Source organism: Talpa occidentalis, unplaced genomic scaffold (genome assembly GCF_014898055.3).
Source record: "Talpa occidentalis isolate TD23 unplaced genomic scaffold, MPIMG_talOcc4v2.1 talOcc4.10, whole genome shotgun sequence".
Taxonomy (NCBI): Eukaryota; Metazoa; Chordata; class Mammalia; order Eulipotyphla; family Talpidae; genus Talpa; species Talpa occidentalis.
Genome location: NW_023600993.1, coordinates 89,642,215 through 89,660,596, shown reverse-complemented (window position 1 = coordinate 89,660,596; position 18,382 = coordinate 89,642,215). Strand labels below are relative to the sequence as shown.

At 54.8% G+C, this 18,382-nt stretch overlaps 1 protein-coding gene and 1 long non-coding RNA gene across 2 annotated transcripts in view; one reads left to right on the top strand and one right to left on the bottom strand.

Moving 5' to 3' along the window:
• Positions 1–2,215, bottom strand: part of LOC119234852 (tyrosine-protein phosphatase non-receptor type substrate 1) — a 39,658-nt gene extending 37,443 nt beyond the window's left edge. The window contains exon 1 of the mRNA XM_037497900.2: positions 2,137–2,215. Within this exon, the coding sequence (XP_037353797.1) occupies positions 2,137–2,215 (79 nt within the window). The remainder of the gene's footprint in view (positions 1–2,136) is intronic.
• Positions 1–18,382, top strand: part of LOC119234847 (uncharacterized) — a 34,877-nt gene that overhangs the window by 232 nt on the left and 16,263 nt on the right. The window contains exons 2-4 of the long non-coding RNA XR_008552587.1: positions 1,252–1,405; positions 8,509–8,574; positions 9,800–9,858. This is a non-coding gene — a long non-coding RNA (uncharacterized LOC119234847). The remainder of the gene's footprint in view (positions 1–1,251; positions 1,406–8,508; positions 8,575–9,799; positions 9,859–18,382) is intronic.

The window sequence follows — 18,382 nt, the reverse complement described above, 5'->3', positions numbered from 1 at the left end:
TGTGAAGCCTCGGCGATCATGTGACACTCCCAGGCTGACAGTTCTGCCTGAGACACTAGTAGTCATTCAATCCAAAGCCGCCTTCCTAAGCCTGACATTTCAGTTTCTCACTCGAACAAATCCATTTTCTTAGAAAATTGGACAACTGCCTCCTTCTACCTTCCTACCCTTCTGTCTTGCCGCTCATCTGCTTTGTCATAAATTCCATGCCTGGAACAACTGAGGGAGGGGCCAGAAGCCTCCTCCTTGGGCCAGCCAGGTGAATCGCCTGCCACAGCCCCGAGCACCACCAGGACCCCGCAGCACACAGTGAAGGAAGCTGGGAGGCTTGAGCTACCAGGGGACACCCATGTCTTCCCCACCAGCCTCAACCAAGAGATTTATTCTTACCGCCTAAGATTTATTTATCTCAAAGTTAATCTCGGCCCCTCTGCTGCTCCCACTTTTTCAGGCTATTGATGCTGAATGGATTGGAACGGAAGTTTTATGGCCTAATCTTTAGCATTTTATAGATTGTTTTTATAAGGCAAAAGGGGGAGATTTGCTCTCTAGAAGGGTGTTGGTGTTCCTAGCCAGCGCCCCAGGAAAGGCAGGTTGCCCATCTGGACACTTGTTAATAAGCGTCACTGCTCATTTGCTAGGGACTGAGCCACAGGGTCCAGGTTGGAGAAGGGTCTGGAATAGACATTTAGAAATTAACTCGGGCCCAGTCCCATGCTTTAGGAAAATTAGGCACTTGTGAGAGATGGGTGTGCATTTGCAGGCCAGGAAGGACAGCAGGGCAGGAACTTGGACTTTTGCAGGGTATGAATGGCCAGCTCAGGCAGAAAGCAGATCTGAGATGCCACTCACCAGGGATGTGAAATATGCCAGAGCTTTCTTCTGCCAGCAAGGACCCAACTGTAACAGAAAGACCCACGGGTGGGGTGGGGTGATGCCTACGTGGATTCCCAGGGTTCAGGGGAAACTGCAGGGCAAAGAAGCTGCTGTCCACCCCCACTTCTCCCTCCTCCTACTCTTTGCTAGTTCTCCTTTTTTCCTGCTATCAGATGGTTACCAGTCTCTAGGCAAATGCTGGGGGGGGGGGGAGGGAAATACTGAGCTCATCTTTACCTCTCTCCTCAAGGGAGGGAGGTGTAGCAAGCCCTCTGCTGACAACACAGCTTCAAGTAGCCAAAAAACAAGCTCCCCATTCTTCAACCCCACCCAAACCCCTTTAATGCTGGTTCTCTGGCCTCCCAACCCTCTCAGGAGACCCACGGTTTTGCAAAACCCCTTTAAGAGGCTGGACTCCTGAATGGTGACCTCACCCCTTGGCGAACACACGATCCCCCACAGAGCCCACCTGCTGGAGACACCCAGGTGTTTGATGTAGGCCAACAAAAAGACATGATCAGAGCCACAGGTAACAGTCCCTCGGAACACCTGAACTGCAGGGAGCAGCCTCGAAGGCTGGGGGAGGCAGGAAGTGGGGAGAGAGCCTGAAGATCAGCAAAGACCATCCTGCAAGGCGCTTCGGCAACCACAGGGAATACCAGGGGGACAATCCATGGTGTTTTTACATCAGGATCTGTTGATTCCAGCAGCTCACCCCAGGGTTACCAAGGCTCCCTTCCCCTCTCTATCCGCCCCCCCACACACACACTAACACTGTTTGTGCACACCAGAGGGAGAGCTCGCTCTTCCCTAATTGCAACAGCCTGCTTCTGTTCCATCCCAGGCAGTACCCAGAGGACCTCTGCCCCCACAGCCTTCCTTCCCACCCTGAGATCAAGCCTGCCTAAGTCCAGAAAAAGCATCCGGAGAAGCCGGGGGCACCTTGCTCTGAGAGCCTGCTCCCCGTCAGACTGGCAGGGGCTGGGCGAAGTAACTCACCTCCGCCAGTCCCAGTGCCCAGCACGGTGCCTCCCACCTAGAGTCCGCAGAGACTCGGCTCTACCTCGGGCTGTGTGACCTTGGGCAAGTCACTGGCCATCTCTGGGCCTCAGTTTCTGATCTGTAGCCGCGTCTGTCAGAGGCGGCTTCCAGACCCCTCTCCCCCGCCGCGGCGCGCAGTCGCTGGGCGGCCGCCGGGGCAGTCCGCGAGGCCGGAGCCCGCCGTCCGGGGGCCGCGGCGAGGCGGCCGGGGGCGCTTACCTGTCCAGGCGCAGGACGCGGCGAGCAGCAGGCAGAGCAGCGGCCCGAGGCGGCCGGGGGCCGGGCCGGCGGGCTCCATGGGCCGCGGCTGCGGAGCAAGGAGGAGAGCGGCGGTGAGTGCGCGCTCGGGCGGGCGCGGGCTGGAGCGGGGAAATGACTAAGACTCCCCCCTCCGCTCCCCCTCCCGGCCGGGCTTCCCCCACCCCCCGAACCCGCGCCCGGGCGCGCCGTCAGCGCCGCGGTCTTCGGAGAAGCCCTCGCCCCCCCCCCCCCAGGCCGGGAGACGGAGGGGGAGACCCCGCGCGCGCGGGAAAGAACGCCAGGCCGGCCCGCGGGAGGCGGCGGGAGAGGGAAACAGACCCGAGGGAGCCAGGCAGAGAGCCAGGGGCGCGGAGAGGCGCGGAGAGGCGCGGAGAGGCGGGGGGAGAGGCGCGGAGAGGCGGGGGGAGAGGGCGCGGGGGGGGGGAGAGGCGGGGGGGGAGAGGCGCGGGGGGGAGAGGCAGGGAGCGCGAGCGGCGCAGCCCAGACAGGCGGAGCGGAGGGGCGCGCGCCGCGGGCAGGGCGAGGGGCCGCGCGGCCGAGCCGCCCCCGCCGCTGCCCACCTGCCCCGCCCGGGCTCCTCGCAGCGCCGGCGGCTCGGCTCGCTCCGGCCCGCAGTCCCGCCGCTGCCCCCGCCCTCCCGGCAGCCCGGCCCCCTCCCTCCGCCCGCCTCCCCCTCCTCCGCCCGCCCGCGAGCGGCGGGGCTCCGGCCCGCCGGCACCTCCTCGCCGAGCGCCCGCCGGCTGCGCGCCCGCCGGGCCGGGGAGGGCAGCGTCGCCCCCCGGCCCGCGCCGCGGCCCCGGCACCCCGCCCGGGCCGGCGGCCGCTGCCCGCAGCTGCCCGGCGAGCCCCCGCCCGCGCGCCCCGCTCGCGCTCGGGACCGGACGGGCCTCCGGCTCCAGCGGCGTGTCGGCTCCCGGCCCGAGACGGCCCCCGCGCCCCCCGCGCCCCCCGCGCCCGCCGCGCCCGCCGCGCCCGGACCTGCGCCGCCCGCGAGCGCGGCCAGGCGGTGGAAGCGCCGCCGGGGTGCCCAGAGCCGGGCCCCCGCAGCACTTTGCGCAAACTTGTTTTTCTAAGGTCAGCGCCGCGAGCCGGCTGCACCGGCCTCTTAAGGTGGACTGGGGAAGTTGCGGCCGCCCCCCGGGCCCCCCGACTCCGCTGCGGTCGGGCGCAGCTTTCCGCCGCCGGAGGCCGGAGGCCGAGGCGCGGGGGCTGGAATGTGGGGGAGTGGAGGGGAGGGGAGGGGAGGGGAGGGCGGGGCGGGGGTCTGGATGTTGCCCCTCCCCAAGCGGCCCTGCCCCTGTGCCCCAAAGCTGAAGGCCCCCGGTGGGGGGGTTGGGGAGCGCTGGGGGGGTTGGGGTGGGGTGGGCGCGGGTCACCGAACCCTGATTTTTCCAGCGCTGGACGGAGGTGAAGGAAGAGCAGGAAGTAAGTGAATGTAGGGAAGGGGAGAGCGGTGGGACCAAAATAGCGTGTGTGTAGGAAGGACTTCGGCACTGCCTGGAAAAGAGGCGCGGTGGGGGGAGAGCCAGGGAGAAGGGGGGCTGTGGCCAGGGAAACCGAGAGGAAGGGTCCAGGCCTCCCTGGGGAGGTGGGCGCGCTGCCAGGGGCCTCTCTGTCAGGAACAGTCCAGGCGAGGCTGTGGTTGCCACAGGGGGTGCTGGAAGGGAAAATGACAGGCAGCCAGGAGCAGAAGATAAGGCAACAGGGGAGAGCAGGGGCAGGAGGCCTGGAGTCCCGGAGGACGGAGCCTCCTAGCAAAGAAAAGCTCTCTCTTTCTCTCTCTCTCTCTCTCTCTCTCTCTCTCTCTCTCTCTCTCTCTCTCTCTCTCTCTCTCTGCCTCTCTCATTTTTCTTGCCGGAAAGCCATGTTCTCAGTATCAGCCAGGTCAGTGATTTGGAATGGGACTGCTGGTCACCTGACAAAAGAAGACTCCAGACTGTTAGAGGGAAAGACGTCCAAGACCCTCTACTGTTTGGAGGGTTTGGAACTTGGAAATAAACTATAACCAATTTCCCACCTCTTGACAAAGAGAATCTGAATGAAGTCAGGTAGGAGGGCCAGCCTGTAAATGGAGAGCGATTGGCAGCCCAGAGAAGAAGTGACTTATTTAAGGTCACACAGCAAAGCCTGGTGTAGAAACCAGGTTTAAATTCCTGGTTCTCAGGCTAAAGACGATTACAAAGTGACACCACCCAGCCCCTCCCAGCCCCTCCCAGCCTCTGGGTCAAATGACTAGTCCTGGCACCAAGTGCAGCTGTTGGGAGCATGGACCAGACTTCCTGGCTCAAGTCCCGTTTGCCACCTTTTATGATCTGTACAGAGTTGAGAGAATACCTTATCATTTCTGTGCCTCAGCTTCTTCCTCTGAAATGAAGACAACATGAATATCATCCTAAAAAGACTGGTGTAAGGATTAGATGAATTAATATTTGTTCGGCACTTAAAAAAAAATGCCTAGCATGTACCAAGTGCTACATAAGCATTTGAGAAATAAGTAAAGCATTTGACAGTAGTCCTGGGCACCCATAGGGTTCTGAGCATCAGGAATTTTCATTCCTTCGGGTTTGGGAGATATAGCAGTGACCCACACCAGGTCGCTGTCCATGAGGAATTTACATTCCAGTGGGGAGACAGATACGCAGACAAGTAGAAATAATTAATGAACAACAGAAGATTGAGTTCAGAGAGTGAGAAGGGTGAGCTCATTTAGATAAGGGTAAAACCTCCCTGAGAAATCAGGAACTGAATCATAAGGAGGGGCAGCAAGAGAAGGTTTTGGAGATTTGCTGTCAGGAAGAAGGAGAAGCACATATAAAGGTCCTGGGGCCAGGCTGGCTGGAGGGAATGGGTGAAGGATAGGGAGAGTGGTCCAGTTGGGTGGCCCGGCATCTGGTAAAAGGCCTGCATTTATTCTGCAGATGGGAAAACACTGGAGGGTTTTAAACAAGGAAACACCATATTCTGATGTATGTGTTTAAAATACCACCTTCGCTGCTAGTGGAGAGGGAGCCGGAAGGGAGCATGAAATCAGGATCCCAGTGAGGAAGATGTTTTGAGGTCCTCTTGTAATGGGGCAGGGAATGGAATGTGAGGAGTCTCCAACTTTTCAGGGTTCATCTGGCTAAGATCATAGACATACCAGCTTAGTTGTGGCTCCTGGGAAACTTCATCACCTGAATCCGTCTGGGTGGGAGAAGAGGGCAGGGCTGCTCATGAAGGTCAGAGGCAGGCAGCCTCCTGGCCTGTGCTTCCAGAAGGCTTTGCCATTCACGTTCCCCAGAACACACACACAGCCTGCCCGGGATTAGGAAACTGCGGATTAGGGGAGGATAATAATTGTACCACCTGCTATTTATATATAGCAAAGGCAAAGGCACCCAGGAGGGCCTCCAACCCAGGGGCTCTTTTCATCCTCACCTCCGCCCCAGGAGGAGGCCCTGCACCTCATTCTCCTTGTCAGCACCCACATAAAAGATCACCCTTGGCCTGCCATCAAGGCTGGGAATTTGTTGAGACCAGTGGGCACCTGAGTATACTGAGGTTAGAGGACAATTTGCCTGAGGTCACACTGACAAACTATGGCAGATAATTGAGGTGAATCAGCCACCGCCATAGTCGGTGTCCTGGGCTGCCCCTGGATTAAAATCAAATTACCTTCATATACTTCCCATTCATTCACGCGCTTGGCAATGCTTATGAGGTGTCTTCTATATGCCAGGCGGGGAATGCAGCAGGTGGGGAAAAGACAAAAAACCTGCCCCTAAGCAGCTGACATTCTAGTGGGGCAAACAAATAAATCAGCATGGAAAATATTTATTCTGTCTATGGGGATCAGATGATAGGGAAATCTGGGAGATGGGAAACCAGAGGCACCCGCATCCCTGCATTACTTCCTGAGGATGTCCAGTCAGCAAATTCCACAGCTTCACCTTCCTGTCCCGGCCAGAACGAAAAACCCCTTTTCTGCTGCCACTTTTGCGAGGCCCAGTCCAAGACTCACCATCGCCCACCGAGCACCCGCTTGCCACCCTGTTCCCTGCTTCCCCATCTGTGCTCCACGCTGCAGCCAGAGGTCTTCTTTCCTGGAAGTCAGACGATGTCCCTCCACTGCTGCCCACTGGCAAACAGTCTTGTATGAGCACATCAGGAAGCCACAACTCTGCTAATTTGACTTTTGTGGCGTGGGGGAAAATTTTATGAGCCTCAGTCTCTTCATCTGTGAAACAGAAATACAGGGCTAGTGGGGGATCCCATGTGAGCGCAGCCTGGTGGGAGAGGCCTGGAGCTCCTCTGCGGTGGGGAGATGGCGCCCCTCTGTGGACCAGGCCTTTGGTCTGCCCAGGGTCACTGAAGCCTCAGGCAGCTTTGCTGTGTTCTCGGAGGTAAGGAAATGTCCAGAGGCAGAAAGCCACCGCCCAGGGTCACTCGGCCCAGGGTCACTCTGCCGGGAGAGACTTCCTGGAACCCAGCTGCAGGGGCCCGCTCTGCTGGCACCAGCCTGCCTGGCTCGGCTCTTACCATAGCCCCGGCTGGCGACGGCAGACAGGCTGGCCAGGCTGCCTTTGTGTGGCCCAGCCTGTCAGGAGGCTGGACCTGCCAACGACCTATTTTTCTGGGCAAGAATGGCCTTTTAGAGTTAGAGACCTCAGCTGTGGAGCCAGAATAACAAAAATAAAAACAGCAAAGGCTCCTAGGCATCAGGACCGGGGAAGGAATTGCCCCTGAGGGGAGCAACTGGCAGGCTGGAGAGGACCACAGCAGTGCCCGGGACCACAGCAAGGAACTGAACTGGCTAGGATTGGAACTCAGATCACAAAAAAATAACAATTCCCCTTTGTTCAGCTATTAGGCTATACTGGCCTGTTCTTGAGGCAAGTTCATACATACCTGGGAGGCAGGGACTTGCAATCCTCTCATTTTGTGCCTGAGAAAGCTATCTCAGAGAGGTCTCCACTCACAGATCCCCTCCTCAGAGAGGCCTTGCCAGACCATCCCATTAAAATATCTCCTCCTCACAATGCACTTTGTCCCCTTTATTTGCTACTTTATTTTGCCTTCATAGCTTGCATCACAACCTGCCAGCTGTACCTCTTTGTTGCATTCTGTCCACCTCCTTAACCAGCCACAGGTCATGCAGCCTGGGTCCAGTGTCTGGTTGGACACCGGAAGCACATCCTATGGCTCAAACCCCAGCGCTGCCTCAAACTTGCCATGGGGCAGGTTGCTTTACCCCTTTGTGCCTTACCTGCCCAGGGCTTGATAGAACGATGACTAAGGTTTCTTATAAAGGTTAAATGAGCTCGTCTAAGAAAAGTCGTCGGCTACTGTCACTGCTACTAGCACTGCAGCCCTAGAGACTTCAACAATAAACAGCAGGTTGTCAATAAATATGTATTCAACTTCAAAAGGGACTTGCCCCCTATCATATAGTAAGAAATCTGCAGAGCCTGGATTTGAAAGTAGGTCTCTCTGAAACTGTGCTTCAGTACAGCCTACTTTATAATCACCTCTCCACCACCCCCTTCCCCTTCTACTGTGTTTGCACGGAATCAGAGCTGTGGTTCTACAATCAAGCAGGCAACAGCATCACCAGATGGCTGGGCCACACCCCCCGTTACTAATTTAGTAGGTCTCAGGTAAGACCGGAGAATTTCTAAGATGGTCCCAAGGGTTGCTGGTCCTGGGACCACACTTTGAGAACCACCACATCAGCTCGTGGGAATGGTTCATGAGCCCAGCCCCAGCTTCCTTTCTGTATTCCTCTGTTCTTCTGTCTTCATCCCACCGCCCCCCCTCTGTCCTTCCAGGCAAAGGCAGGGGGGTGACAGCGTTGGTTCAGCGATGCAGCCAGTGCCCCAAGCTGAGGGACTGTGACAGATCCCAGAGCTAGGGCCTAGGGGAACTAGGCCGTAATTAGTGCTTTCCTGGGGAAGTCAGTGACTAAGTGACTCCGCAAGCAAGCAGGCAGGCAGGCGGCTCGCCGAGCTCGTCAGGGGTGGGACTGCACTGTCAAGACCCTAAACACTGTTCTCAGACTCCAGGGATCTGGTTCTGAGCAAACTGAGCCCAGCTGTGCAGAGCTGAGCCTCCCCACCCCAGGGTGGCGGTCCCTCCTTGGGACAAGGGCTGGTGTCTAGATGGGAGCTGATGGCCTCAGCTTCCGTTGGGAGACCCGAGTTCAAGTGCCGACTCTGCTGGCTAATAATCCACTTCACAGCTCAAACATCGGCGTGCTTGCCAAGGCCCAGGCCTGAAGGATTTCAGTACATCTCCTCATGCTCCTCACACTGATGCTCTTACGTGTACGTAATTCTTATCCCCATTTCACAGGTGAGAAAACTGAAGCACAGAGGGGTGAAGCGGCTTGTGCAAGAGCACACAGCATGAGCTGCAGAGGTAGGCTGTGAATCCAGGAATCCTCACTCCCTCCTCCACACCCAACCTCTGTACCATCTTATCTGACTTTTGCTCTGCTATGGGGGAGGAAGGGCAGGGGGAGGGGACCCACAGTGGCCCTTCTGGATCTCCCTTTCCTTCAAGGGGCTGGCTCCATGATTTCCAGACCCCTCAGTGGTGCCAGCACTGGGCCTGTTGTTAGCACATTATAGGAACTCCTGTGTCTGCTGCCTGAAATTGTGAATGAACAGGCATTGCTGTATCCGGCTGTGATGGGATAATGGGGCTGTAACCAACTCCAGGAACTGCCCCTCACTGGCTGTGTGATCTGTCCTGGGGGCCAGCCTGAGTTTCCTCATCTGAGAACAGATTGAGAACAGGATTAATGGGTACAAAGATCAGGGGAGTCAGAGAGAGAAAGAGCAAGAGGGGGAGAGAGAGAGAGAGAGGATCAGCCAAGGGCACCTAGGACCCTTGTTTGGCCCCTGCCTCTGCCCCATCCTCTCCAACTCGGTTCCACCATGTGTTGCTCAGGCCAATACCTTGATGTTCTCCCTGACCCCTCGTCCCTTCCTCCCCACTCACAATCCTGCCATTCACTCTTCTTGGCGCTTCTTTTAAGTAAGTCCCAAATCTGATCAATCCTTGTCAGTTGAATCACCCTTGGGCGCCCCCGCCCATCTCTCCTGTGGACTAGTGCAGCACCTTCTCACAGTATCCTGTTTCCTTGCTGGACTCCCCATCTTGTCCCCGCCTCAGTCAAAACCTCCCACAAGCCCACCCTATCCCCTTGGAATAAACCCAAAGTTCTCAATGTGGGCCATGAGTCCCCTTTTTTTATCTCACCCACTCCGTCCCCTGACCTTTACTCCTCCTGACTCACTCCACTCCAGCCATACTTACCTTCTCTACGTTCCTTGAACACGCCCAGCAGGTGCCTACCTCAGGGCCTTTGCTCTTGCTGATCCTCGTGCTTGGAGCCCTCAACCCCCAGCTCGCTGTCTAGCTTGCTTATCTTCTTCTTTGGGTCTCTGCCCAAAGGTCCCCTCCTCAGAGAAGCCTGTCCTGACCCCGCTGTCTCAAAGTGCCTGTCATTTATTACCCTTTTACCCTACTTTATTTTTCTCGATAACATCTAAATATGATATGCTATTAGTTCTTAGTTGCTGTGGCTTTCCCCACTCATATTTGAGCTTCATGCAAGGTCTTTGTTTTTGTTCTCCAGCACCTGGAGCTGGGCCTCCATGAATGGCTGTTGACAGAGTGAGAGAAGGAGCTGAGCAGGTAGTGTTATAGGGCAGCCCCAATATAAAATGGGTTGCCTGACTGTGGGTCCTCACCTGTGCGCTTAAAAGGGACTTAATACTCCTCTGCAGGCGCACACGAAAGGTTAATAAAAGGTTTATTTACAAGGGAAGGGGAAATGAGGAAATGTACAACTCAGGGAGAAAAGAGGGAGATAAAGTCTTAAATGCGTCCTACCCGATCCGCCGACCTGGAATCCCAATGGCACTGAGAGCTGGCGGCGAGCCACGAGCCGTGAAGCCAAGAGCGAGCCCCCCCAAGGCCCATGTGTCTGGTTTTATACCAAACGCGGCTGCTTAACTCCACCCTCAGGTCCCAGCAACCCTCCCTTTGGTGGTGACGGGATTTGTCTTTCCCAATGTCTTGATGGCTTTGGTCTGGAGTGGGGGTGGGGTCCACAAAGCCTGCATGGGATTAGCTCAGGACATCCTTTCCCCCTAACAGGAGGAGTCGGCTACAGCGCAGCTGCAGCTCAGCCAGGGTGCAGGCCTCAGTGCCCCCAGCCCCGCTTTGCCTGGTTCCTCGAGGAACAGATGTCCTCACTGAACCTGGGTTTCCTTCCCAGGCAGGGAGGCCAGGAATCCAGTTGGCCTCATTCCTGCTCCTGAGAGGAAGTATCTGTCCTGGTCAGGAACCGGGCTGGCTCTCAGAGAAAGCTGAAGCCACACACACCACTTTCTCTCACCCTAGCTTCTGAGGAACCAACACTGTGGCCTCAGCAGCGGGTGGCCTTGCCTGCCACCACACTGCTGCCACTGGAACTAGGAGGATGGTAGGGTGGGAGGCCCCCAGAACTCATTTACAGAGCTCTCTGGCCAGTCACCTCCTGGGAGCCTCACAGTCACACTGTGTGAAGGCTGAGCTTGGAGGCTGACCTCCCCTGGCTCAAGTCTGTCCCCCCATTTGTATTGATGAGCAACAGAACCTGCCTGGGTGACATACTGGGTCAGGTGATAGACACAGATCTTTTGATACCAAATCCCTTTGGGCTTGAGGAGAACCATATACGTGAGACCCTGTTTCAAGCCTAAATCCTTTGAGGGTGTCACTGGAGGCTCTTGACAAGTTTTGCAGCCCTTTTCACTCAGTCCTAGAGCCTCAACCTTGTGACTATTGCCTATAAGAACCTCAATGGCTTCCTCTCCCCCAGGCAAAGCAAGCCCCACCCCTTCCTTGCCCAAGGGTGGGTGTGGGGAGCATCAGGGTAGAGGCGCTGGGGAGCCCACAGCTTTGGGCCCAGATTTCAGCCCTGCCAACTGCAGGTGGCGTGACTTTGGGTAAGAGACTTTGCATTTCTCTGCTTCAGATTCTCATCTGTAAAAAGGAAAAAACATGACAGCTTCTTTACAGGGCTATTTTGAAGATTCGAAAAAAATAATATATATCAAAAATCTGGCACACAGGAGGCACTCCATAAACGTTACACCACTCTCCCTCCAATTCCACCTGTCCTTTAAGGTTGTGATCTATGTATTTTCATTACATTATTTCAAGTTTTTCTGTTTTTGTGTCCATTCTATGAAGTCCATCATGTATTAGTCCAAAAGTATATAATACATTCATAAACCAACAAACACACATGGGAGGGAACACATCTTTTTACTGATAGGGGAAGGAGTAAACATTTTTTGAAGCCCAGAAAAAATGGATAAAAATAGAGAATATTAGGGCTGGAAGGGATTGTCAAGGCTTTCAATTCCCCCAGCACTCCAGCTCCCATCTGATGCACCAATCTCTCTGTTGCTCTAGATTGCCTCTAGCCACAGGGGGCTCACTACCTTTTTGGACAATCCATTTTGTACAGCTCTGCATTTTCCTGAACTCAGTGCCCACCTGTGCCCTAGGTGCTTGTGAGTTCCACAGCCTCACTGAACTGTTCCCTCCCACTCCACTGCACCACAGTTCTGGGCTTGTCCAAGAGCCCAGAGCCAGGCTGTGTGCACAGCAGGGCTCCAGTAATGTCCCAGGAATGAGTGTGTGTGGAGGGGAGAGGGAGGAAGAAGAATGAGGGAACGGGAAGGGGAACTTGCTGCTAATTCTCATCTGGAGGGTGCACTCTGCCATGACCCCACTGGGAGTGGTGCTCTATGTATTTATTTGGGACTGTTTATATGTTTATGTCTGTATGTGTGTGTCCGCGTGGCCACTGCTGTGTGGCTGTGTCTGGAGGGATGTGCATTTGTGTGTTTGCATGCATGTTTGGATGTTTTGCACTCAAATACCGGTGTGTGCTGTGCATATCTTTTTCTGTGTCTTTGCACGCTTATGTGTTCAGGGTGCATCAATGTGGGGTGGTGTGTCTGCCTCTGTCTGGTCTGTTTGCGTGTGTGAGTGTGCACATGTGTGAGTGTGCAGTCTGCAGATATCCACATGTGGTGTGCAGGTCTCTCTGTGTGTCTGCCTGCCTGGGGCTCTTCTTTGTGTGTTTCACTGTGTGTCTGCGTGATTGTGTCTCCCCTCCTCTGCTCAGCCCTTTCAGAGAGCCTGGGGTGACTCCCTGCCGCCTAGTCGACTGAAGGTCTTCTGAGTGGCAGGCAGCAAGGGTTCCACACCCCTCCTCTCCTGCTCGGCTGTGCTAATCACTGGGTTATATGCAGATGGCAAATGTGCGGCTGCCAGGCTGGGAGGAGGGACTGTGGAGGGGGGTGTGCAGATGAGCAGACTCCGAGGAGCAAGAAGACAATTTAAAGGCAGAAAGGGGAAAAACAAGCCTGCTGGTTTTGGAGTTAGGGTGTGGGGTTCTCTCCAGAGGCATGCATTTTATTAAGAGGATGTGATGGCTGTGGTGTTTTCCTTCCTCTAATCAAGCTAGAGTCTTAGATTACAGGATTCTTAGAGTCTTAGAATTTTAGATTATAGAATTCTAGAATCTTAGCCTCATGCAACTCTAAACACTAAGAGCCGAATCCAAGGACTCTAATCCTCCTGGGGTCTCAGCATCTTCAAGCAATTCTTCTCTTCTACTTCCTCATCTTGCCTTCCTTTGTAGAGAATCATGGCCAGGAAGTGACCTTGCAAGTTCATCTAGTTCACCCCTTGACTCAGGCAGGGCAGAGGAAAGAGAGAGGGCCCAGGTAGCCAGGACCTTCTTGGAGATGTTGAATTGGAGTCTTCCCTTGGCGGAGACTACCTCCTGGATGGCCCGGATGCCCACGTTACCCCTGCCACCTTCTGCAGACTGCATTCCTATCAAAGACAAAGGTGCTGTGTTCCCAGGATTGGTTTTCAGTCATTCATGAGCTGGTATAATAGGCTACAGGTGGGGAGAGCCAAGGGGTGGCTCCTCTGAGATCCTTGCTGGTGGAGGCTCAGTAACCCAACCTGGAGTGGGGCAGATGGCTTACCAGGCAGCCCCATTCCCCAGGATGTCTCCTTCCTCATTGCTTTCAGGGCAGCGACCAGGCTTTTATCTCAAGGATCCTGGGAGCCATGGACTGTTGGTGAGGGAGGCCTCTCCACTGTATTTTGGACTTTCTCCAGGACTCACTCAAGTGCTTCACAGTGGCAACTTTTCAGGCCCCAGCTGTTAGGCATTCCATCACTCCCTCCATATGTGTCTAGCCACACCAAACTCTGTACATGACTTAAATCTATTTTACTTCATGCCTCTAAATCTTTGCATGGATTCTTTCCTCTCTGCCTCTTCTTCATTGTGCAAACTTTTATTCATCTCTGGAATGCAAGCTCCTGCTCAATTGTGACTGCCATGGGACAAAGAGTTTTACTTGTTTAATGCTTTATTTTTCAGAACCTACAACAAAGTTTGGCACACAGTAGCTATTCAATAAATGTTTGTTGAATGACTAATAGATTGATCGTATCCTTCAGATTCAGTTCATTTCCCCTCTGATGTCCTTATTCTCTACCCCCTTACAGATGTTTCCCTAGAATGCATACTACCTCTAGGATTACCTGCAAACCAGAATTTACCACCTAGGGCCATAATTTTTGCTCCTCTGTCTTTCTTCTTTACCAAACAGGAAACCCCTTGAAGCTGGGACCAGATCTGGTCAATTTTTCTACCTACAGCATCCAGTTCAGAGCCTGGCAACCAGCAGGTGCCCAGTAAACACAGGGCACTTGTCAGCAGCTCAGCTTGGTGACTTGAAATCCCCTGCTGGCCCCAACTGCAAGTGCTGGTCCAAGCTGTTGGCAACATCTGCTTCAAAGTCTCATTTGCAATTATACGTTCCCAGATTCTTGCCATTTAATATTTAATAACCAGGCGGCTGGCCTTCTCTGGCAGCCACTTAAGCCCCTGATTACCTCTTATTTGAACTTGGCCCTGAGTGAGGCAGGGACCACAGTGAGGTTAAATATGAAGTCGGTATCCTGAGTCTGGGGCCAGCAAAAGGCCGGAGCCTCAGGGACAGGAGGCAGGAGTGCCCCATGGCCTGACATTCCTGGATGCCCTTAGCAGGCAAGTCAGGTTGGACAGGTCAGGCTTCATCTGGCTCCACCTCTTCTCCGTGCCATGTACGGCTGTGCCCGATCATGCCCTCATGGGCCAGGGAGGAGAAGAGAGGAAAAAATGTCAATGGGACCTTCCCTGACTCATATCCGAGCTGGGGGAAGAGGAAGAAAGGGGGATTCCACCGGGGCTGTGTGCCAGCAGGAAAGGTGGGTCATCCTCTGTGACTTGAGTCCCCGGAGCCAGGGCCACTCCACATCGGGGTCCGTGGCACCATGGAGTAGGAGCTGGCAGCCATGCCTGCCTATTCTGGCATTGGATTGGGGAGTCCTTCCAAGTCAGCTGTGGAAGGAGGTGAGGGAATGGTAATGACCCAACCCTTGGGGTTGCCCAGAGCTGCTGCCCAACACTGGGAACTCCTCAGGCCAGGGCATCTGGATCTGTTCTGCAGGCTAACCTCTGCAGGACTCCTGCGGGAGAGGCTGGGGAGGGGCCAGGGCATCAGTCCTGGGAAGGGTCAGGAAAGGCCAGGGCACTGAGGTTGGACTATTGGCTGGGCTAAAATCTCGGGGTCCAGAGGAGGGACAGGAAACAGCCTTCAGAGTTGATTCCTCAGTAGAAGCTGGAGGAAGATGCTGCTGGAATTCACACCTAGGATTCAGACTTTTCAGATCCCAGAAGGGATTTTACAGGGAGACTTGGCTTCTGGGTTGTGCTCTGCCCCTAACAAGCCCAGTGACCTTGGGCAAATCCCTGCTGGGTCTCATGTCATCACTCCTTCCAGCATGAGTTCATCTGACCCAACTCAGGAAATTGACCAGAAATGCCACCCTGCAGGATCTCCAGGGGTGTCCCAGTAGACGAACACGCTGCTCTTGCAATGAGCAATATTTGCTGAGCACCTACTGTGTGCAAGGGGCTGTGCTAAGTGAATTTTTTACTGATATACATGACCCCATTTAATGCTTGTCCTTCTGCTTTCCCATTCCCTTCTCCATTCCAGTCCATTGGCCTCTGTCCTCTTGCCCTGGTGTTACCCTCATCGACCACCACCTGTGGTAACCCCTTCCACCTCTCCCACTTCCACCCTGACCCCTGCTAGCATCCCCAACTAGCAGCCAGGAGGCCTCTGAACAATTCACAATGGATCAAGTCCTTCTCTGTTTTTAAACCTTTAGGGCTACTATGGCTCTTCAAATCAAATCCCAATCCTACAGCTGACACTGCTGTTATGTCCAGTCCCTCTGGGCACTCCACACTGACGTGGTGCCGTCTTCACTGCCCACACCGCTTCAATCACACCAGCCTCCTTCATGTTCTTGATCGTGCCACTCAAGTCCAACTGGGGGCCTCTGTGCTTACTGGTCCCTCTTCCTGAGACCTTCCCGTGGCTGCTGGGGCTGGTAGCGCCAGGGATGTGCTTCTTGATTTCCCCCTGCTGGGTCTCCTGCCTCGAGGCTGAGTGTCTGGGATGACCCAACTTTACCTACTTCACCTACTGGAAGCTTCACCTTCCTCTTTAAAGGCCACCCATGGAGTTCCTGTCCTGGCCTCTGTGTCACTTGGAAGTCCCCATGGCAGAGACCAGCCATCTCCAGCTCTCTCATCCCTCACCCCCCACAGGGGATTTCCAGTGCTCTCTTCTCTCCGCTGCATTCATAAGCTAATGGGATAACAAGACACGTCACCCATTATCTGACGCAAATCTCTTCTGTTGCCAGCACCAGTTCCACAGCTCTGGTCACCCTGTGAACCAGTCCATGGGCTTCCTGCTCCAGGCCCCAGCCCAGGCTGACACACCCACAGCAGTCCCTGCAGGCCTCAGGCCCAGAAGGAGGTCTTGCTAGTCCTTGTTCCAGCCTCTTTACTTGGGCCTTCTGCAAATTCAGTCACATGATTACATTTCTGACCCCCACTGAGTAGACTTGGAGTGGGTGTCTGTGCTGACCTCAAGTGGCAGCCAGTGGGGTCTGGACAGGGACTCCACAGGTTGACACTGACCCTTATTTTTCTAGTAGTCACATACCAGAGACCAGATGAAGATGAGGAGGTGGCAAATCACAGCCCCTCTGTTGGTCAATGGGACACTAAGCGCTTGCTGGGGGGCACAGGGGTGGATGTGTGTATGTGGGGGTACAGTTGCATAGGAGAATTCTCCAAGTTTGCCTCCTTGGAAACTTCCATCCTGTGACCCCACACCACCAAAATACACCTGGCCTAGTTCACATTTAGTGTCACAATCATATCCGGTTCCCCACCCCCGCTGAGCACATGCAGGAGAGAGCTCTGGTGCAGAACAGGGGTTAGGGACTAGGATTGGAGGGTCCCCCTCCTCTTACTTTACATCTCGGGGTGACCTCACCCATCCTCAGACCCAAACTTCCTCCCCACCCCATCACTCCCACCAGGTAGCTTTGGATTTTTCTTGGGTGCCCCTCCTGGATACCCAGCCTCAAAGTGCCTGCAAAGGAACTTCCAGTCTCCCTACCTGCTCTCCTCCACCTGGTACCCTTTTCCTCCCAGCTTCCAGAATTTTCTCGTGAGCTCCCTTAGCCTGCCTCCCTTGCCCTCGTCTCAGGCTAGTTTGGTCTGTCTTAGAAGGGTTTCTCCCAGCCACCCCTTGGCCCCTTGCCTCCAGTCTCACTGCCTTCAGCCCAGCTTTTCTGTGCCACAGATCAGGCCTCATGAGTGCAAAGACTGCCCTCTACTTTCAGCGGCTCCTCTGCCATCCTTGGCTCCATCCAACTTCTTGGACAAGACTTCAGGGTCCTTCTAAGTCACCAAGTGCCCCCCAGACCCTCTTGGCAGCCGCCTCCTGGCAGGTCTCTGAATGTGGCTCCAGATGTTTGTGTAAGAGCTTTCTTCTTGCCACATCTGCTCGGCAAACTCCTCCTCATCTGTCAAAGCCCAGCTTGCAAGGGTCTCCTCTGAGGCGGCTTTTCCAGCAAGTTTCCCCTCCAGTCATGGCCCCTCAAGCCAAGCATGTCCTCCCTCGGCGAGCCTCCCAAGAAATCGCCGGCCTGTGCTGCGGCAACCGTCCCTGCAGACTATGGGGACCAGGACGGGGGTAGGGTGGAGGGGTGGGCAGCAGGAGACAGAATCCCATCTTTATCTGAGCAGTAAGAGAACAGTCCCCGGACCCCTCTCCCTGCCTGAATTTTAATCCTGCTGCTTTCTCATCTACAAAATGGGCAAAAATAATCATATTACTTCCTTTGAGAAGTTATTTTGAAGACGGAACGAGCATATAGCACTCAGAAACAGACCTAGCACAGAGTAAATGCTCAATAAACAGTAGCTCTTACTCTCACTTTCAGATCCCACGGAAGCAGGTCTCTTCCCAAACCAATAAAAACCTCATTCTGTCTAGCTCAGAATTGTCTCTAAGCCAGTGGTTCCCAAACTCAGATGCTCCTCAGAACCAATTAGGATTTTATGAAAAAAGGCAGATTAGGGAGCCCCAGCACATGGGGAAGGAGAACCCTGAGAACAGACTTTCTCACAAGTTTACTGCATCCCAATATGATCACATGGCCTGAGGCCAGACTTAGACCCAGTGCTCTGAGGGGAACTAAAGCATGGGAACGTGACACCCAGTGGCCAGCCCCTTTTTGCCCCCATCTACTGCCCCAGCACAGGTTTGGGAAGTGACAGTGGGGCCAATGCCCTGTCCCTGAACCCAGAGGGCCTGGCCTCCAATTGTGAATTCTGGCTTTCTTCTTTCAGGCAAGTGACATAGCCTGTCTATGGTCCATTGCCCTGTCTGAGAGATGGGGAACCTACAGGTTCCACATCCTGTCATGAGGGTAAGGGGAGCCCCTAGTGTGAGATGCCTCAAGAGGAAGACATAGCGAGTGCTTAGCAAGCAAGGGTGACTGTTACCTGTGCCCTCAGCCGTTTGTCTTCAGAAGCCTGATCTCCCTGAGTGTTTTATTTTCTGGTGATGGATTTCAGCTCATGATGAGGCCTGCACCTGCATACAAATGCCAAGAGGACAGGCATCCCCTGGGATCTGTCCTCGCCTGCTCTCCACACAGCCCCCGGCTATGATTCCCAGCAGGCCCGGAAGTCCTAGGGCCTCCTGTGAGGCTG